Here is a 22500-nt window from a genome sequence, read left to right on the forward strand (position 1 = left end):
AATTTATAATTTATCAGGTAACCGATATTATTAATTTTTAGTGATGACTTGAAAAGTTGATGCTATTTTTGTTGGTATGCAAAAATAGCATCACAGAATTTTTAATTGAAAAAAATTATATTCATGTATAATTGAATGCATAAAATTAAACTAAATTCTATAAAACTAATTTATAATTTATCAGGTAACCGATATTATTAATTTTTAGTGATGACTTGAAAAGTTGATGCTATTTTTGTTGGTATTGTGACGTTTTGAGTTTGGCTACCCCCTCTTTTGGTGTTTTGGATAGCCAAACTGATTTCTATTATTCCCAGTGTATTCACAAAGGGGTTATATATATATTTCTGGATGCTACTAGCGGTTACTAGTAGCTGGTGTATATATATATATCCCCTCTTGGGACTGATGGTGATGGGACACTCCTGTGTCTTGTCCCCTTCTGCTGGGCCGTCGTGCCCCGTCCGGCTAGATCTCGGTGAGCCCTTCGGGTTCACTCTTCTAGGAGGGGTGTCTTGGTGACGGGTTGGGAACAACACTTAATAATCTCACTCGCGGAATGTATTAAATGTATATATATATATTTGATCTTAATGGTATACACTCCTTGCGCGAGTGGGTCGGTATCGCGTTATTAGGTGGTTATGAGTTGGACTTGGAGCGCGGTTACGAGCAGTGGAAGACCCTGTCTGGTCTGCTCCTGGAAGGTATCTGTCTCTCTGCGAGTCTCTAAATCTCCTCCAAGTCCAAATCGCTGATCTAAGCAGTTCCACGGCTTTTTGCACCAATATTGTCTTGTGTCATCATTGACGCAAGACTCATACAGTCACACAGTATACTGGACGTGCCAAAAGCCCTGAAACTGCTTTATTTGATCCCTGCTGTGGCGTCATTTGGGTGCTGACAATGGTCTAAACATCCGTTGGATTGTTCAGTCCCTTGTCCAAATGGCGTTGCAGGGAGCAAACCGATCCTCCAAACACTGAGGCAGCTGACCACAGCGTCTCCAAGACCTCGTGGGACTGCTGACCCATGTCTGGGCATCGATTTTCAAAAACGACGTATTTGAGGCCAATACGTCACACTCCCCTGATAAAACTATTGCTACCCTGGTTCACAATCAGGTGGCAATAGTACTAAACTTAAGAGAAACGAATTTTAATATAGTCTGTGCCTTAAGGGCCTCGGCTTATGCCAAAAGGGCTATCAACTTCCCTGCCATAAGGGCCAAAATCCCTGCTATATGAGCAATTTTAAAACTATCCCTATCGACCGGACCCTTACAGTTTCCTTATTGCTAAAGTCCTTATCAAGAACAGTATTTAACTCCTTTCGGATAAGCGTAAGAATAATTTAGCGAGGTCGTTGATAGGTGCTTTCGGGATTGGTTCTGCTGGTTACCATCCTCCCAGGTCGTGTTGGAGGGGTGGTCTGGAGTAAGACGTCTCCCCGTTCCAGTATGGGCTGACGATCTGCCAGCCCTGGGCTCCCGTTCGTTCCGGCGGCCCGATGATCATCGGAAGGGCCTGATATTGTTGGGTGTGCGTGACTCGATTTTGGGGAATCAGCGCAAGCTGAGTGGTGAGGGGGGCGACTGTCTCGACTGGGCGACTTGGTTCGACAGGCTCCAAGTGTTCGTCCAGCTCCACAATCTCCGTGATGGTGGCTGTAGGCCCCGGTCGTACTCCTCGAGCGAGCGTCTTCATCGGAAGGTGTACTTCTTGGTTTGTTTTTCTCGTGCGTGATCGTCGTGGTGGCGCCTGCGGCGATGGGGTCCTGGTTCTCGGTTGGTGGGGCTCGTTCTCCCTGTTTCGAGTACCTGAACAAAACCTAACTCCCCCACATAGCGTCGCGACCTTCGACCATAGGGAGAATTTCCAACATGCCGCGGCAATCACCCCAAGAATTCCTAGCGAAATCCCCGCGTATCCTAACCCGTGTTCAACCCTCCTCAGTCTTCTGTTTGTATCCCCTTGTCTGGACAGCGCTCGGGCTTTATCGATAATGACTTGCAGCCCGAGACTGTCCCTTGTGACGCTGTCCTCGTCGTTCTGTCCAACCTGTACCGTTTGTAGTAGGCCTATATCGCCTAAGATTTCCGTCAAATTGTTCGGTCCGAGTCCGCGTATTGTCTTGTTTAGTAGGGTCGGGATGTCGAAGATGGCTCGGTCCACGAATTTTAGGTCGAACTTCGACGTCAGTTCTTGGAATGGGGTGAGGGTGACGGATCGCGATCGAATCTCGCAGTCCGGCGCTAGGGTGAGTGTTCCGGTTCCCGTAATGATGATCGTGGCGGGTTCGCGTCTTGTGCATTTTACCCGTATTTCGTCTTCCGTGACGACGGAAAAAACCCATGTGTTGGAATTTCCTATTCGGGCCCAATATGTTCGGTCCATTGATTTTACCCGTACATCGCATATTTCGGAGCTCGAAAAACGGGGATTGGAGATCATTTGTACCTCACAATCCTTGTTCCCATTGACCTCGTATAGGGGTCGTGCGGTCTTGCATATAAGGCCGATCATTCCCGTTTTACAGTGGTTGATGTCTTCACTGTCAAGCTTGAGATACGTATTGGCTTCCTCCGAAATAGCGGTGTAGGGATAACTTGGCGTTATAAAGGCCACTAGAGACGTTGAGGTATTGTTAATTTTGGTCGGCACTGTCAAGTGTCTATACACGATATATTTTGTTAGCTCAAGTATCGGTATCGTGATGACGAATACGACCTTTTCCTTATGAAAATAGGCCGTCAGATCCGCGAGTTTCAATAATTCGGTGATATATGGGATTTCTAGGGGGACCGGGAACTCCGCCCCCCGATTATGTTGAATTACTTCGTTAGCCGCGTCCAGGATATTTTCTGGCGACATAATTGACGGGTGCAATTGTCCTCTTTTCGCGAATAGGATGGCGTTAATCAGCATTTGGGTGTCGAGCTCATATTCGCTCAGTTCCGCATCGAAAGCTGATATAAGGCTCGCCATTTTCCCATTAATCCCTATAGTGTCGATACGTTCGAGGATGTTTCCGATGGCTACGTAGACTGTCGCGTTCAAGGTCTTAATTTCTTTAGTTAGACCTTGAATAGTTTGGTGGATTGATTCGAATTCGGATCGAATAATGTGCGTTTGATTCGCCAGAAGGGCTAGGGTTTCCCTAGTCGTGTTCTGTAGAGATTCTATGTATTGGTCGTAATAGTCCGCGTCATCTTCGTCCATTGTCCCGAAAAGAATTTTGCTTATTTTCCCGACAAATCCGAGGACCGCTCGTTTCGATCTCTCCGGTGTTTCTGCTAACAATTCTCTCATGTGTCGATGAGTACCGTCTAATATATCGAGCCGATTAATTACCTGGTCTAATTGGTCTTCAAAATTACAATTGCCTCGTAGTTGGGTACAGATCCCTTTCATTCCCAACCAGTGTCGTGTGAGAATTTGTTTTTTCTCTAGGAATTTTGTTATGTCGATATGTGTAATCATATTCCACACCGTGTGATAGATTCGCAGGTTCGCATATTTAGTGGTTAGGATTCCGTTTCCTCCCTTTAATCGTGTGATCTCCACGCCTGGAGTTTCCGGGCTCCCTGCGAGCCTGAAACATCCAATCATACACGGCTATTTTGTTGTTTACGTTTCGTCCTTCACTCCCCTTCTTATTCCTGGCTGATTGTACTCTACAGTTCATCAGTCAGAAATAAGAATATTTTTCGGGCGAAATATGAAAACATTAAAATATATTCCTGACAGAGGTAGGGATTATGCGGGATCCTCTATTAAATTTCCTGGTAACATATTTGTATGACATTTTATAACTAAAGGGCTGTGATCAGCTCAAAATAATTATTTCATTATCCCAAAAACTATAATTTATTATTCTCGAAATTTTAACGGGTTCAAATGAGCAAATTTTCAGGTGCAATAGTTACTAGAACTATTGATTCATTCAAAATACCCTGAGAGCGATAATTAATATTCTCAAAGCCCCTTTATTTAAAAAAAAATGAGTCTCAGATATCTCCGTAATCACCAAAGTGAATTAAAAAAAATTTCTAACATCCCACGCATGTATTCACCCCATCTTTTTATTCCCTCTAATTTCTGGAATTATATTCCAGTAAAATACGCAATATTTTTTTTTTCCATGCATCAATGTATAACCTTTACCCCAAAACCGTAAAATTTCTCTCAGCACCCGATAATCTTGGTGCCCAAGAGTATCCTCTTCCGGCGGGGGGGGGGGGGGTGTCAGATTATCGGGTCGCAATTGCGGGGCGTATGTCACCAGTCGTTTGACATTTGACGAACAGTGAAGTTTTTGTGAATATTTTTGTGAGTGCGTGTATAAATATTTTTTGTGAGGGTTTTTCTCTTTCGATTGGTGAAGGATGTCTCAGCACGGATTACTAAGCAAGGTGTCCCGATCACCAAATGGGGATGAGCCTATTTCCACCGGCGGTGCTTTTACCGGTAAGTCCCCTTTTTTTTTATTATTAAATTGTATTAAATATATATAATTTTTGAGGGGTCCATTTATAATAAGACTGGTGAACAGGGGACTGCGGGGGGGGCGCTACGTCATTTACTTCTTTCCTGAAGCGGGAGCGTGGTGAGTAGGGGACCGCGGGAAGGAGGGGGACGGCCTACGTCACCCGCTTCTTCCTTCAAGTGGGAACGTCGTGAGTAGGGGACCGCGGGAAGGAGGGGGACGGCCTACGTCACCCGCTTCTTCCTTCAAGTGGGAGCGTCGTGAGTAGGGGACCGCGGGAAGGAGGGGGACGGCCTACGTCACCCGCTTCTTCCTCCTTCAGTGGTGCTTCTTGGGGAAGGCTTTCGAATTTGGTTTAATTTATTACTCACGATAATTTATTCCCCTTCGTTTTTAATTTATTTTTTCTGTTTTCTTAGGGATTCGCCCCGAATCGGGGTATGGATCGGGTCGACAGACGGCTCGTCGGTCCCTTTGATTCACGCCCGGGGACTGGATAAGTTGATTATCCATTTGTCCTGATCTCGCCCAGGTGCCGGGCGTCCTCGAGGTTCCGGTCGTCGACGGGGATCCGGACGTCGTCGTGGATCCGGACGTCGTCTCCCAGAATCCCGACAGTCGTCGGTGATTCCGTCTGACTCAGGTGTTGCTCCATAGTTGGTAAGTTGATCCCCCTTTTTTTTTATCATTACCCTCTATGCTGTGTGGGGTGTTTATAATCTCTTTTCTAGGAATCTTTCCTTTTCTTCTCCCTTTTTGTTCTTCGTTGACGTGTGGTCATTCAGTCGTTGTTCGTCTGTCACGTCGATCGTTTGTGGTTTGTTTTTATTGTTATAAAATGGTGTTATCCGCTGGTGACCCGATTGTGCGAGTGTTGGAGGACCTTATAGAGACGGTTCCCTTCGTTGGGTCCCTGATTCGTGGTGGTTCGCGATTTTATGATTTTCACGAGTTGTTATTAGAGCCTCTTCCCTCTTGGGCTCCACGGGAAATTTTTGAGTACCGTGTAGCTCTTACTCTTCCCGCCATCCGGTCTGGCCAATATTTCGGGTTGGGGTTGGTCGATCTTCTCAATAGCCAGCGAGCTTCTAGTGAGATGACGGGCCATCCTTTCTGGATTCCCGGTTTTGAGGTTGGAGATTTTGACGTAGTTCTCCCGGTATCTTTGGTAAGTTTTTTTCTTTTTGATATAAAATTACCTCGCAATCGTTGGAATCATAACTGTCATTGTGGGTTATAATAAGTTTTGAAGACCTTGAGTCTATTAAATTTTATGCCGAGTTTTTTTTTTTTTTAATTAATGGAACCAGTTTGTGTGCAAATTATTTGCATTTTTTTTTCATTTGATATTTTATATCCACAATTACTCTAAATTGCGGCGCTCCAAAGCATTCGTAAATCTCAGTTGTTTATCCCAATTTAATGAGATTGTGATATTACAATTGTCGTTTTAAAGATGTTATTTTTAACATTCAAATATCACTTCGTTACGTATAATTTTTCATCGTGTTTATGCACGTCACTGGGAGTGAATTGCTGACAATCTCCGGTCAATGTATTTTTTCACAGTAAAATAGTGAAAAAAAATAATAATTACGAGCACATATAATATCTGATTATTCAATATAGGTTTCACATATATGATAAATATGTGGATGTGCATATTTTGACGTCTAATAAATACAATTACATGATCATTAATTCATATCGATTTTTCCGGAAAAACAAACTATTTATAATATATTCATTCATTTTTTTTTTTCAATCGATTTAGTCATTTTTTTTTTTTTTTCGTATATTATTACGTTAATACACCATATAGTCTAATTAATTGTTTTTCCATTTTTTTATGTTTAATATATATTCCCCTTTGTTTTTCAGGAGTCCTTTCCCTGGGAAACCGTGCAAGAGGTCACCGAACTCTGGCTTACCCTGACGGTGGAGAATTACTATCGCGTCCCTATGTTCTCCCATTCTGCCCCGTGTCTCCTGTTCGACCTTCTGTACGATGCTTGTTGGGATCGTGTGGAGAGTATCCTCAGGATGGGGATTACTCGTGAGGTTCGGCGACAGGAGAATCTGCGCCTGTGGCTATCGGGTGATTTTTGTCTCCCCCGTCTCTTTATTGAGGGTCCCTGTCCGGTGGTGAGTTATCCTCCCCCCTTTTTTTTTTTTTTTTTTTTTGATGCTAAATTTGTGGTGTATATAAATATATTTTTTTTTCTTTCAGGCTCCCCGTATGTATCAATACGGGGATGATCCTCTGGAATATCTACGATATTTGTCCGGGGATCCTACTCTCGGGGAGGAGATCGTCGACGAGTACGACTGGTTTGCCTTCTTTGAGCATGTTCGTGGGGATGCCTTTGTATGTTTTTATTTTTCTTTACTACTTGTCTCTCCTGATCATGATCCTCGTTTTTTTTGTCAATTTTTTCATACCTTTTTTTTTTCTAGGATCGTCTTCGCGGTGTCTAAGGCTGAGGGAATCCTCTTTTCTCCTGATGCGGCCATTGTACCCGGTTTTACCGCGTCCAGGATTTATATTTTTTTTTTTCTTTAATTTTTTTCTAAAAATATTTTAATATATGTTTTTTTTATTTTCTGAAAATTTCATTGTTGTTTTTTCTTTTTCATCCAGCTCGTCTCCAGTTCGGTTTCCGGAGTCAACTGCTGCCAAATTAGATGATGTCCCTTCTTCAATTTTGGTGAGTTGTTATTTTATTTTATATCCCCCTTTTTTTTTTTTTATATATATCGGAAATTTTCGAAAAACGGGTAATATTTCGTCGTTTCGTTTTTTTTTTTTCTAATTTCGGTTATCGGGGCGGTTTTCGGTTTCCCTGAGACGCGCTTTCTTTAGTTTGTCGCGGTGTACAATTTTCGATCTTCTTTCCATTTGGATATTCACGTTGTTGTGATCTAAAATTTCCAGAATACGATATGGTCCTTTCCAATCATCGTCCCTTTTTCCCGTTCTGGGCTCTTTTAAGAGCCAAACATATTCTCCTACTTGAAGCGATATTTCCCTCACTTTTCGGTCATAAAATTTTTTTGATCTTTGTTTCGATTTTATGAGGTTTATCCGGGCTTGTTCGCGTACTCTTTTTAGTCCTTCGGTTAATTCTTGGAATAATACGCGATACGGTTTGCCTCCGATTCCCTCGATCGATCTTGCTGAGGGTACGCGTGGTTTTACTCCGAAAACTAGCTCGTGAGGGGTGAATCCCGTGCTTTCGTGTACGCTCGTATTATACGCAAACATCGCCATATCTATCCATTTATCCCAGTCTCCGCTATCTCCGATTTGGGTTTTTAGAAATTCGGTTAGGACATGGTGACTGCGTTCGAGGGATCCGTTTGATTGGGGGTGGTACGCGGTAGTCAGACAGTGGCGAATTCTAAATAATTTACAAAATTCCGCGGTGATCTGACTTGTAAAATTTGTGCCTCTGTCCGACAAGAGGGCCTGTGGCGCGCCGAATGTACATATTAATCTGCGTGCGAGAGCCCGTGCTACGTCTTCCGCTCGTTCCGTTCTCAATGGCACGGCTAAGGCGTATTTCGTTAGACAATCCTGCATTGTCAATAGGTATGCATGTCCCCTGTGGCTCCTGCCGGAGGGCTCATAGATGTCCATAGACACCTTCTCGAACGCGTCGATTGGTGTATCAGTAATGATCATGGGGTGGCGGGCCTTCTCCCTCGTTAGCTTCTTGCGTTGGCAGGTTTGGCAGAGGTTTACGTATTCTCGGACCGTTTGGGACATGTTTTTCCAATAGTATTGGAGTTTCACTCCGTGTAGGGTTTTGGTGATACCTTTATGTCCTCCTATCGTTGATGTATGTTTTTCTTCAACGATGGAAATGCGATCTTCCGTAGTCGGTACTTCGAGTAATCTTGCGCATAATATTACTTGTATGTTGGTTCCGCGTAATTTTTCCTTCAGGGTCGTTCTGATTGTTCTTCGTGATCGTCCCGATAGGCAATCATAGTCGTGTGCCATTCTTATTATTTCTATATTTTCGGCTGTTATTAGTTCGAGAAATATTTCTAGGGTTCGTTCAATGTTATCCTCGAGGACTTCTGCCTCTGAGTCATCTTTAATGACCAGGCCAAATCCCCATTTGTCGGATTTCCTTATTTTAATTACCTCTCCCGTTTGACACCGTTGTGACGTCAGTTCTTCCGCCTGTATCCATTCCTTTTCGATTAATACCCTAAGGCATGCGTTATCCGGCTCTCCGGATGCTGGGAGAAAAAATGCGAAGTTTTGTTTTTCTTCCGTCACGTGCATTCGAGAGTGTCGGACATTCTCGTTGTCTTCTTCTTCAGACAGTTGATACTCTGGTGCCTCTTCGTTGTCGACGAAAGGGGGGTCTTCTCCCTCGCTGTTATCAGCGTCCGTCGGCGGCTCCCATGCATCGTAATTTGCGTCATCCAGTGGTTCTCTGTTTTGACTATTGTCGATCTCGTTTCGGTCGTCGAGTGTCGTCTCGTTTCCCTCGTCAGCTGTTGCGTTATCTTCTTGGTAGTTTTGTCGACCCATATCTTCATCTGACGTTGGTATTGGCTCTTGTGTGGGGTCGAATACACTTCCGGGTTCGCTTCCGGGGTTAGAGCTCTCTCTTTCTGTTTCCGGTTCTTCATTTGGCTGAGGGGGTTGCGTGTTTCTTTTTGGGCGTTTTGCAATATTTTCCTCTTCTGTAGATATTTCTTCAAGTGGGATTTTTCGCGGTCGTCCTCTTTTTCTTTTAACTGCTGGTAATTTCGAGGGTCGTTTTCGTATCCCTGATTTAACAGGAATTTTCCGTGGGCGTCCTCGCTTCCTTTTTGTCGGGCGGTTTTCTTGGGTTTCTATTGGTTGATCGGCGTCTTGGCTTCCGTGTGAAGTCGTTCTAGGACCCTTATTTGGTTCTTCGTTTACTGAGACGACTCGGCATTTTGACACGTGTGTATCGACATTCCCTGTTCTGACTTTAATTACGTCGGGCGAAAGGAGTGCGATAACTTCGTGTGGTCCCACCGTGTGATATGGTGAGAATTTCTTGTGCCATACCATATCACCGACCTTTATGTCGACGTAAGCTGAGACCGCTTCAATCCCGGTCTCGCTTGTGTTCCAGTCTGTCGGGGGGGTATTCACTGCCACAATGTTTTCCCCCCGAGCGATATCTGGTCTATCGCCGCGCATGACCAGTACTTTGTTATCTGACCATATTTCTTCGATCACACATGGTCCTATTCTTTGGCCACTTGGCCTGATAGTGTACCATATCGCGTCCCCGACCTCTACGTTCCAAATTTGCGCGTTCATTCCGGCTATAATTGCGACGGTTTTCTCCTGAGTGACTTCTTCTGTCTCCTCAGGTATCGGGTTTCGTGATAGCGCGTCCGCGTTTAAATTTAACTTTCCCGGTTTATATTTGATTTCATAATCGTATTCTTCTAATTCATTTGCCCAACGACGTAATTGGGCCCCTGGGTCTTTTGTTGACCTCAGCCACACTAGTGGTTGGTGATCGGTTATCAGGGTGAATTTTCTTCCGTATAAATATGGTCGGAATTGCCTAATCGCGAATATTATCGCTAGGAGTTCCTTTTTTGTAGTTGTATAGTTTTTTTCTGGTTTTGTCATTACTCGCGAGGCATAGCTTATAGGCAGATCTTCGCCTATCTTGCCTTGGCTGAGGATTGCCCCGACCGCATAATCTGATGCGTCGGTCGTGACGATGAACGGTCGAGAAAAATCTGGGTGTCGTAGTATGGGGTATGACGTTATTTCTCGGGCTATTCCTGTGAATGCATTTTCTTGTTTTTCTCCCCATTCAAAGGGGACCTCTTCTTTTAAGAGTTCCGTTAGGGGGCGTGCTTTTGTCGCAAAATTCTCCATGAATTTCCGATAGTACCCCGCCAATCCGATAAATTGTCTAATTCCCTTCCTATCCTTAGGTTTTCGATATTTTAGGATGGGTTCTATTGTTTTGGGGTTAGGTTTTATTCCCTCGTGGCTGACGCAATGCCCCAAAAAGGCTACCTCTTCCCTTAAAAATTCACATTTAGAGGGCTGCAGGCTCATTTGTGCATCATGGAGTCTGTCCACGAACGATATATATTTTTCTCTATGATCTTCTAAAGTTTTTCCATAGACGACTATATCATCCATGTAGACAAATAACCCTGCCCCCTGTAGTCCGGATAATACTACGTCCATTGACCTCTGGAAGGCTGGTGGACCGTTCGCAATGCCCATTGGTATTCGGGTATAATGATAGTGTCCTCCCGTGGTTGAGAAGGCTGTTTTGGGGCGACTCTCCGGGGCTAGAGGGATTTGGTGGAATCCGGATACCAAATCGAATGTTGAGAAGTATCTCATGCCCCCTAATTGGTCGAGTATATCCGTGATATTGGGTAGTGGGTATGCGTCCGCGACCATTTTTTCGTTTAGTCGACGAAAATCGACTACCATACGCCACCGTTTCTCTCCGTCGGGGCCTGGTTTTTTTGCAACCATCCACGCTGGCGAGTTATACGGTGAGTCAGAGGGTTCGATGATACCGGCTTTCAGCATGGTATCTATTTCTTCTTTAGATTTGTCTCTGATGTGGAAGGGCAGGCGGAATTGTCGGACTACGACGGGTTCGTCGTCTTTTAGTTTAAATTGATATCCCGGTATTTTGGCTTCTTTTAGTTTTTCGTGATCAAGTTTATATACCCAAGGATTATATCTTATTAAATTTTCTGCCTCTTCCTGCTCTTCCTCATCCAGACCCTCCAGCCGGAGCATTTCCATTATTTTGTTGGTTCTCTCCGACCGGTTTTCCGAACTCTCTGATTCGCTGAATGCTTTAATTTCCGCTTCCGTTGCAATTGACTCTATTTCTTCTAAGTCGACAAATGGAATTTTAAATCGTTCTTCGGTTTCCCGGGTATTGTACGCGTATGAAAAAGCTACACCTTCCCTAGGTTTCACTATCGCATCCCCGAAGTACACCCCTGATTTGATGTCCCTTCGCGGGAGGTAACCGACTTCTGCGTCGAATTTACCTACTCTGACGTAGACTAATTTAATTGTCCTAGGCGGAAGGGAAATTGATTCCGTATTTAAAAATGTGTGTATCCCCTCCCCTATTGTAAGGGTGTCTTCCCCGTAGTCAATTTTGACTGCCCTGCTTTTCAGAAATGGCCTGCCCAGCATTCCATCTTCTGAAAGGGGAAAACTCGAATCGACGACATGGAATTTGTCTTCGATTCCTTCTACGTTCAGAGTTACGTACCCTATCGTTCTCGATTTCCCCGGTGTAACCCCTTTGATAATTATTATTTCTTCACGATTTATCCTTAATTCCGGACTAAGTTTGTCTGATCGTACTAGATTGACATCAGCTCCCGTGTCTACAAAAAATTTCCCCTCCCTTCCCTTCATTCGATCTACCTTTAGATGTACTTGGGTGGGAGGTATGTCCATTACGCGGAAATTTACATGGGCCGTTTTATATATTGTTTTTTTCTGCGCTTTTGACTCGCCCATGTCTTCGAGTCCTAGATCGCGCAGCTCTTCTGGACTCGTTTTTAGTTTAAATTTTGGCTGGTACTAGCGACCGCCTCTTGGTCGTTCTTTGGGTCTTCTCTTTTTTCTTCATTCGCGATTTTATTCGTTGGACGTTGTTGTTTTTTTATTAGGTGAGCGGGGGTTCTACAATCCCGTGCATAGTGCCCCGGTTTGGCACATCTGTAGCAAACGTTATCGTTGGTGTTAGGTTTCGTCACCCGTTTGTCTGACTGTTTCCCCCCTCGGTACTCGGGTTTGTTCTTTTCGTTTCGGACTACACGTTTCTGTCCGTCGGATTTTGTGGAGTTTGTGAACCTGATGTTCATTGCTCTCATATCAGCCTCAATCGCGTCATCATCGATTGATTCGATCCTTCGAATCTTCCCTTGCCCTTGAGACTGTTTTGGTTTTGCATGCAGCCTCCGTAGCTGTTCGAAATCCTCGGTTTCTTTTATTTTCGACTCGATCGTGACCGTGAGTCCGACGGCCTCGTCAAAAGATGCTGGAGTCAGGGGAAACATCATACTCTTGATGTCTCTTCTGAGTCCGGCGAGAAAGGCTTCCCTCATATTTAATTTAATACCGTGGATCGTGATCCCGTAATCTGCCGTCGGATCCGTGTCAAGTCGACTTTGTGCTTTTAATTGCAGAGCCCTGAATCGCGCTTCGTAATCTGTGACCGATTCTCCGTATTGTTGATACAGACGCGACATTTTTCCCAGAATTTGACGTAGGTTTTCCCTAGTTCCGAATGATAAGCGAAGCTTTGTGACAAGGTCATCGAGCGAGTTTATGCTTGTTAGCGCGCTTTCTACCGCCAATCTTGCTTTCGGACCGAATTTTGGCAGGCACTGGTGCAGAAAATTTAGCTCATCTCCCGGCCTCAAAAGTCTTCGTGACATATTCAGGCTGGTGATGAATCTCTCTACATCATCCCCTACCTCATATTTCGGCAATGGTCTTATTGCATTCCTCACTCGTTGATCTTCTCCGTAGCCGTGATCTGCCCATGGATTGTATCCCAAGCCCAATCCGTGAGCTTGTGGTGCGTGACCTGAGAAAGCTCCCTGTCCTACATTCCCGTCTTCGAAGGTATTTTGAGGGACCGTATTCGGTCCTCCGAGACCGAAATTGGCCCTTCCAAATCTCGCACTCAATTCCGACATAGGGCTTCCGGGTACCCTTTCCGGTCTACCGATTCCATTGCCCCTGTGAAATTGTTGTCCCAACTCTTGTCTCCCCATCGCGTAATTCATTCCTAGCATAGGGCTAAATGGTCCTAATCCCAAATCCGATCGATTATTTCTGTAGGGCGGACCCATCTGTCCCATTTCTGGTCTAATGTTCCCTGGTATTGGGGAACTGAACGCGAAAGGTTGGGGAATACCGACTGATGTTGGTGCGACCGTACTTGCTGTTATTCTCGACTGTAAGGTTGTGAATGTGGTTGTCGTGTTTGCTACGCATGATATTGCCGTCGGATTACTTGTTGTCGTCTCGCGGTTGACCGGTTCCGTCGGTCCTCCCGTGGTGGTTTCGTTTGACGCGCCGTCCATGTCTATTGTATTTAATTCTGTGTTTGTTAAATATGGTCGCGAGTCTCGGTTCCGTCGGTCGCGTCGTTGGGTCCGACTGGCCAAAGATCGCGGTGTGCGAATAGGAGGAATTTTTAAGCTTGTTCAGTACTTACGCGAGTCCCATGATGATTGTCAGTAGTCCGATATTCATCCTGTTGTCCCGGATCTCGTTTGTTGTCTCTGCTAATGATGATTTTATTTTTCAGGTTTGGCGCTGAGTTGTCTCCGGTACCGCTGTTGGCGAGTTGTCCTGTCCCAAATTTCTCCTGCTGCTCCTGGCTTGGCGTTGGGTGGTTCCTGGTGTTGGTGTCAAGCGTTGTCACTGCTATACTTCCCGTCTCGGCTATCGGTCTGCGTTGTCGGTTTAATTTTCTCTGGTGTTGGTTGGGGTTCTGTGTTTTTATTTATTAATCTCCTTCCTTCGTCGACCGTCGGCTCCGTACGCGTAATTCAGTGTGTTCCCACTTCTAGTGTCACATAATTCTTCTGCACTATCTCCTGATGAGTGCCAAAAACTAGTTGGGCGCCAATGTGACGTTTTGAGGTCTGGCTACCCCCTCTTTTGGTGTTTTGGGTAGCCAAACTGATTTCTATTATTCCCAGTGTACTCACTAAGGGGTTATATATATGTTTCTGGATGCTACTAGCGGTTACTAGTAGCTGGTATATATATATATCCCCTCTTGGGACTGATGGTGATGGGACACTCCTGTGTCTTATCCCCTTCTGCTGGGCCGTCGTGCCCCGTCCGGCTAGATCTCGGTGAGCCCTTCGGGTTCACTCTTCTAGGAGGGGTGTCTTGGTGACGGGTTGGGAACAACACTTAATAATCTCACTCGCGGAATGTATTAAATGTATATATATATATATTTGATCTTAATGGTATACACTCCTTGCGCGAGTGGGTCGGTATCGCGTTATTAGGTGGTTATGAGTTGGACTTGGAGCGCGGTTACGAGCAGTGGAAGACCCTGTCTGGTCTGCTCCTGGAAGGTATCTGTCTCTCTGCGAGTCTCTAAATCTCCTCCAAGTCCAAATCGCTGATCTAAGCAGTTCCACGGCTTTTTGCACCAATATTGTCTTGTGTCATCATTGACGCAAGACTCATACAGTCACACAGTATACTGGACGTGCCAAAAGCCCTGAAACTGCTTTATTTGATCCCTGCTGTGGCGTCATTTGGGTGCTGACAATGGTCTAAACATCCGTTGGATTGTTCAGTCCCTTGTCCAAATGGCGTTGCAGGGAGCAAACCGATCCTCCAAACACTGAGGCAGCTGACCACAGCGTCTCCAAGACCTCGTGGGACTGCTGACCCATGTCTGGGCATCGATTTTCAAAAACGACGTATTTGAGGCCAATACGTCACAGTATGCAAAAATAGCATCACAGAATTTTTAATTGAAAAAAATTATATTCATGTATAATTGAATGCATAAAATTAAACTAAATTCTATAAAACTAATTTATAATTTATCAGGTAACCGATATTATTAATTTTTAGTGATGACTTGAAAAGTTGATGCTATTTTTGTTGGTATGCAAAAATAGCATCACAGAATTTTTAATTGAAAAAAATTATATTCATGTATAATTGAATGCATAAAATTACACTAAATTCTATAAAACTAATTTATAATTTATCAGGTAACCGATATTATTAATTTTTAGTGATGACTTGAAAAGTTGATGCTATTTTTGTTGGTATGCAAAAATAGCATCACAGAATTTTTAATTGAAAAAAATATATATTCAGATATAATTGAATGCATAAAATTAAACTAAATTCTATACAACTAATTTATATTTTATCAAGTAACCGATATTATTAATTTTCAATGATGTCTTGGAACGTTCATGCTATTTTTGTTGGTATGCAAAAATAGCATCACAGAATTTTTAATTGAAAAAAATATATATTCAAATATAATTGAATGCATAAAATTAAACTAAATTCTATACAACTAATTTATATTTTATCAAGTAACCGATATTATTAATTTTCAATGATGTCTTGGAACGTTGATGCTATTTTTGTTGGTATGCAAAAATAGCATCACAGAATTTTTAATTGAAAAAAATTATATTCATATATAATTGAATGCATAAAATTAAACTAAATTCTATATAACTAATTTATAATTTATCAGGTAACCGATATTATTAATTTTTAGTGATGACTTGAAAAGTTGATGCTATTTTTGTTGGTATGCAAAAATAGCATCACAGAATTTTTAATTGAAAAAAATATATATTCAGATATAATTGAATGCATAAAATGAAACTAAATTCTATACAACTATCACTTATCACTTATCATATTTAGACGGTCCTGTCCGGAGGTGCAATCAGCCTCTCGGCCATTTTACACCCTGCCCTCAGGCAGCCGTCTAGTCGCTGGTATCGAGTATTTGTGCCCTACGAGCTAACTCATAGAGCCCCTTGATCCCGTCCCTGTCGACACGTATATCTATGCAAGTAGACCCGAAGACATTCCATCTGGCTTCATCGAGTCCGCTGCATCTTGTGCATAGGTGAAGAGGATCCTCCTCTGTCAGCCCGCATCTTTTGCATAGGGGGTCAGTCCCCTTGCCTATCCTTGATAAGTACAGAGCCAGGGGCCAGTGTCCAGTGATAAGCCCCACCATAGTACGGAGCTTAACCCTGTTTAGGCCCAACAGGGTCTCTGCCAACTTCCTAGTGGGTTCTCCTAGGAGGGATTTCGTGTGCTTGGCACCCGTCTCCGAGTCCCATCTCTCCACGATCCTCCTATCCGCACGTTCCTTGACCAGGTCCTTCACAAAATCGGTGTGCACGCCTACGTGCTCCACCTCCCCCTGAAAGCCCCTGCAACTACCGTTCTTAGCTAGCTCATCGGCTTTTTCGTTGCCTTTGATGCCAGCGTGTCCCGGAATCCAGGCCACCTCGAGCCGATTATTTACGGCAATTTCCTCCATCAGCTCGACGCATTCACTCACCAGCTTAGAACAACACTCATACCTGAGTATTGCTCTCAGCGCGCGCTTGCTATCTGAGTAGATGAAGATCTTTTTGCCCTTGTCCCCCCTCTCCAGGATCATCCTGGCGCAGGCTCTTAGGGCAGCTAGCTCGGTCTGGAGCACGGTTGCGTGTGAGTCCAGCCCAATGGTCCTCGCTATTGCGGGCCCCTCTGACCAGACCCCCGCACCTGCCCGTCCGCTCACCCGTGATCCGTCCGTATACCAGACTAGTCCACGGGGCGGCACCCAGTCCGCATCCTTTCCTGACGGGGTTTCCCCCCATCCAAGATCGACCGAGAACTTTCTGCGAAAGTGCCATCGGGGTCTGCAGGCGTCAGCACCGCGCGACAGTAGCCCTTCCAGCTCTCTGTCCGCGCGGAGGACACTAGCATGCCCATTCCTAGCTCCCTTCCATGTTCCCTGTAGCCGCAGTCTTGCGGCCGCTCTTGTTGCCTCTTCCCTTATAATTAGGTGTGGAGGTTGCATAAAGAGCAGAGCCTCCAACGCTGAGCTGGGGGTCGTTCTGAGGGCCCCTGTTATGCCCAGCATCGCAAGCCTGCCTATTTTGTCCACCGCTTTCCTGTGGCAGGCCTTGTTCAAGGCTGTCCACCACACTGCGGCTGCGTATGTTAGCTGTGGGGTCATAATGGCCGTGTAGATCCATTTGACCATCTTCGGCCTTAGACCCCATGTGCTTCCAAACATTCGCCTACATGCCCAGTAAGTCATGGTGACCTTGCTAGTCTGCATGGCGATGTGCTTTTTCCAGCTGAGCTTCTCGTCGAGCCAAATACCTAGGTATTTGACCTCACTCGAGAATTTCAGCATTGTGTTGTAAATGGAGGGAGCCTTAACAGCACCCCTCCTTCTACGTGTGAAGTGCACCATCTCCGTTTTGCCTGGGTTTACCCTTAGGCCCTTCGATGTGCACCATTGCTGAACATAGTCCAGCGCCTTTTGCATCTTGCTGTGCAGCATGCTCGTGTTCCTGCTAGTTACCAGCAGTGCCACATCATCTGCATATGCGACTGTCCTTACCCCCAGTTCCTCGAGTCCAGTGAGGAGGCCGTCAACTACGAGGAGCCATAGCAGAGGAGAGATAACCCCCCCCTGCGGGCAGCCCCTCCCTACCGCAGCCCTTACCTCACTGTCCCCAAGGGTGGAGTGGACAACTCTTGTTCGGAGCATGGCGGCTATCCATTTGATGATCGAATTCTCGATCCCAAACGCTGCCGCAGCTTTCTCCATTGTATCAAAGGCGGTATTGTCGAAGGCCCCTTCGATGTCTATAAAGACGCCAAGGGTGTCCTCCCCCCTTTCCTTCGCATTTTCTATTGTGCCTACCAAGTGGTGCAGCGCAGTCTCAGTCGATCTGCCAGCTTGGTAAGCATGTTGTGAGGGGCATATCTGATTAATCCTCAGTGCCCCCTCCTTAATGTGCCTATCGACCAGCCTTTCCAGCGTCTTCAGTAAGAAGGAGCTCAGGCTGATCGGTCTGTAGGCTTTCGCGTTGTCGTAGCTGCATTTACCCGGTTTGGGGATAAAGACAACCCTGACTTCCCGCCACCTGCCTGGCACATAGCCCAATGCTAGGCAGGCCCTGAATGCCGGTATCAGTCTGCGCAGGAGTAATGGCCCCCCTCTTCGCAAGAGGGCCGGATGTATCCCATCCGGACCTGGACTCTTGTACATTCCGAAGGAGTCCACCGCCCATTGCAGCCTGTCCAGCGTTACTATTCGTGCGGCTAGCTCCCAGTCGGGATCGCCGCTTCCTGTTCGCTTCCAGTCCACTTCCAGGCACTCTCCTGGAAGCTCTATAATAGAGTCCGGGAAGTGCGCGCGAACCAGATGCTCAAGGACCTCTCGCGGTTCTGTGATGGTCTCTCCGCTTTCCAGCGTGATTCCACCCAGCCGTTGTGAAGGGCCCCCCGAGAAGACCCTGCGAAGCCTGGAGATGCCTGAAAGCGCCTCCAGTTCCTCACAGTATGTCCTCCAGGTGAGCTCCTTTGATCGTTTTATGAGCCTCTTGTACTCTCTCTGCACATTTCTGTACAGAGTCCAGTCTTCGGCCCTCTTCGATTTGTGCGCTCGGTTTCCGAGCCTCCTGGACTGGCTTCTCAGCCTGTCCAACTCACGGCTCCACCAAGGCACTTTATTACCCTTCCTGCAACGTCTAGCCGGGCATGCCGTCTCAAAAGACTCAGTTAGGGCAACGTGGATTCTTTCCACCTCGTCCTCTAACCGGTCCTCCCTGCAGGGCCTAACGCGTCCAACCCCGAGCCTTTCCTCCAGGTTCCTCTCGAAGGAGTCCCAGTCGGTGGCCCTTGGGTTTCTGCGCAGGCGGTCCTGCTGCGGTTGGGCACAGCCCTCTATGCTAAATCTGATGCGTCGATGGTCAGAGAGTGTGTCCTCCCGGTCCACCCTCCAGTCCCTGCATCGCCTCGCCAGCCAGCGGGTGCACATGGTTACGTCAATGATACATTGACAGCGAGAAGTGACGAACGTGGGCCTCGAGCCCCTGTTTAGGATCTCTAGGTCAACGTCTGCCATAAATTCCAGGAGAGCAGTGCCCCTGTCATTACATCTTTCGCTGCCCCACACCACGTTCTGCGCGTTTGCGTCACAACCTATGATGAGTGGCAACTTTCTAGCTCTGCAGTGATTCACCAGATCACGCAGCTCATTGGTAGGTGGTGGTGTCGGCGAGTCATGTGGGAAGTAAGCCGAGCAGAAAACTATGTCCTCCGCACCGGCCTCCCCCCGAAGTCTCACGACAACCGCCACCAAGTCTCTGTGGCAGAAGTTGGCCATTCCCCTGGCTCCGCACGCTCTTTTGACAGCAATGCAGGCCCTGGGGCCCAGGTCGCCCTGAGCATAGAATAGCTCCACCTCGCCTCCAGATAGGCCTTTTACCGAGCCTCCGTGTTGCCAGGGCTCTTGTATAAGGCATATGTCTGTATGCTCTACTGCTAGGCTGCGACTCAGCAGGGCAGTCGCAGCCTTGCAGTGCTGCAAGTTAATCTGGGAGCAGTGGACTAGCAGAGAGCCTATGCCGTCTCCCTGCCTATTGCCCTCTGCTCCTTCCCCCCTTATCCCCCTGGCCATTGGTGGGCCGTTAGGCAGGGTCGCCTGGTGGCGCCCTGACCTGCCCTGAGTGGGATGAGCCCGGCAGGGCCCAGTTGAGGGTCCCTTGAGACCCTCTCCCAGTTCCCGCCGCGCCCCCTCTCACCAGAGGCGGCCTACCTCTTCGGCCCTTGGTCCGTCCGCTCAGCGGAGGCCTTGCAGGGGCAAGGGGGTCCCTCTGTAAGAGAGAGCCTTCCTCGCACTCCTTTCCTCCTCCCTCGCGGGCGCCTTCCCTGGCAGCTACTGGGGCACTCTCCTGTCCACCCGGACTCTTTGGCGCTCCCTCCTGCCCTCTCCCCTCCCCTGCGGTCACTGACCCCCCTTGGTCAGCGACCACTTTCCCTGGGCCTGGCTGCGTCTGGGGCGCCTTTCCCCCCGCCGCTCTCCGCTGGGTCTCGTAGAAACGAGCCCGGCCGAGGCAGTAGAATGGGGCCATCCCCAAACCCTTCAGGGCCTCTAGGGACTTGGGGTCTACTCCCAACACCATGTTGAGCCCCTCCTCCCCGCTCCGGCAGTCCCACACCCTCCACTTGCCTGTGGTGAGGGCCCGGTTCTGCATCCTCAGCCTCTCAAGAGCCATGGCCGCTCCCACGGGTTTTCCCGGGAGAAAGGCCGTAACCCTGATCAGCTTCTGGAGCGCTTCCTTATCCACCAGGATAAGGGAGGCCCCTTCCCAGGGTGCCAGGGTGGGCACCACGGTAGTCAACCACTCTCTTGATCGACTGTCCGCGCATGCCACCCACAGCACGCCATCGTCATACCAGTGGCCGTCGAAGCTCGGGAGCTGATCATCTTGGTCAGTCCCAAACAACGCCGCCACTAGCGCCTCCTGGACTAGGTTGGCCTGTTCCCTTGTCAGGGACAGCTCCGGATGGCCAGTTGGCACCACGGCCACCCTGCCTCCACCCTTCGCCGCCTCTCTGAAAGAGGTTGCCCCCAGTCCTTCCATTGCCCGCGCCTTCTTCTTGGGCATGGCCACTTCGGGGGGAGTGGATCCTGAGGACCTGGGCCTCTTGGGCCCTGTCCCCTGTTCCTCCTTCTCCTCCGTCGCGGTCCCTTTCTGCGGAGATTGCTGATCCCGCGAGGCCTCGGCTTTCAGCCTAGCCTGGCGGGCCCGGCGCTTCTCCGCACCCGTCCTACCCTTCCTCCTCTTCGCCAGGGTAGGGTCAGCGACAGCGGGCCCACCACTGGTAGGCCCCTCTGAGGCTGGCTCCCCTTCCACTTCCATTTGTATCTGCGCTTGTTCCCCTTCCGGAGCCCTAGCGCAGATCGTACTCTCCTCCGACCTGTAAGCCTCTGCCGTTCCCTCAGAGAGGGCACCGTCATCGGCGTTAAAATTTTTATTATTGTTTAATGGGTCCATGTTAATCCCACGAGTAGACAGGAAAAGAAGGTCCACCCCCGCAGAGCCTGGATGCGGAGGTAAGGCATGCATACAATGGGGTGCTGCCTGGTTCCCCAAGGGTATCGTTTGAGACACTGTTCCCCAGTGTCATTCAGCCCTCGGCACGATAACTTCCACCTTAGCTTGGGGAGTCTGGTCCGCGGCGATGCTTTGGGTCTTCCTAACGGGTTTTTACTTCCGTAGGTCGACGTTATAGTCATCGCAGACCGGTATCCGAAGTGTACCCCGGAAATCCAGATTCAGGTGCTCTTTCCAGCCTCCTGTCTCCGGTCCCAAGGTGCCACTCATACTCCGGTCCCCTCCTATCCGCCACCTGGAGACGCGCTCAGTAGGTGACTCAAACCCTCCCCTTCGTCTCGTTTATAGAGAGGTCCGGGGCTGAGTCTATACAACTAATTTATATTTTATCAAGTAACCGATATTATTAATTTTCAATGATGTCTTGGAACGTTGATCCTATTTTTGTTGGTATGCAAAAATAGCATCACAGAATTTTTAATTAAAAAAAATATATATTCATATATAATTGAATGCATAAAATGAAACTAAATTCTATACAACTAATTTATATTTTATCAAGTAACCGATATTATTAATTTTCAATGATGTCTTGGAACGTTGATCCTATTTTTGTTGGTATGCAAAAATAGCATCACAGAATTTTTCATTGAAAAAAATATATATTCATATATAATTGAATGCCTAAAATAAAAATAAATTCTATACAACTAATTTATATTTTATCAAGTAACCGATATTATTAATTTTCAATGATGTCTTGGAACGTTGATGCTATTTTTGTTGGTATGCAAAAATAGCATCACAGAATTTTTCATTGAAAAAAATATATATTCATATATAATTGAATGCCTAAAATAAAAATAAATTCTATGTAACTAATTTATAATTTATCAAGTAACCGATATTATTAATTTTCAATGATGTCTTGGAACGTTGATCCTATTTTTGTTGGTATGCAAAAATAGAATCACAGAATTTTTAATTAAAAAAAATATATATTCATATATAATTGAATCCATAAAATTAAACTAAATTCTATACAACTATTTTATAGTTTATCAAGTAACCGATATTATTAATTTTCAATGATGTCTTGGAACGTTGATGCTATTTTTGTTGGTATGCAAAAATAGCATCACAGAATTTTTAATTGAAAAAAATTATATTCATATATAATTGAATGCATAAAATTAAACTAAATTCTATATAACTAATTTATAATTTATCAGGTAACCGATATTATTAATTTTTAGTGATGACTTGAAAAGTTGATGCTATTTTTGTTGGTATGCAAAAATAGCATCACAGAATTTTTAATTGAAAAAAATATATATT

General features: G+C 46.2%; 1 protein-coding gene across 1 annotated transcript; it reads left to right on the top strand.

Moving 5' to 3' along the window:
- The first annotated feature begins 4675 nt into the window (after positions 1 to 4675).
- On the top strand, positions 4676 to 7024 carry LOC135171703 (uncharacterized). The gene is made up of 5 exons (XM_064138316.1): positions 4676 to 5148; positions 5220 to 5656; positions 6370 to 6633; positions 6719 to 6856; positions 6946 to 7024. Exons 2-5 carry the CDS (start codon positions 5327 to 5329, stop codon positions 6964 to 6966), a joined length of 753 nt encoding a protein of 250 aa, XP_063994386.1. The 5' UTR covers positions 4676 to 5148; positions 5220 to 5326; the 3' UTR covers positions 6967 to 7024.
- The last annotated feature ends 15476 nt before the right edge of the window (positions 7025 to 22500 follow it).

This window comes from Diachasmimorpha longicaudata, unplaced genomic scaffold (assembly GCF_034640455.1).
Source record: "Diachasmimorpha longicaudata isolate KC_UGA_2023 unplaced genomic scaffold, iyDiaLong2 ctg00000089.1, whole genome shotgun sequence".
Lineage (NCBI taxonomy): Eukaryota > Metazoa > Arthropoda > Insecta > Hymenoptera > Braconidae > Diachasmimorpha > Diachasmimorpha longicaudata.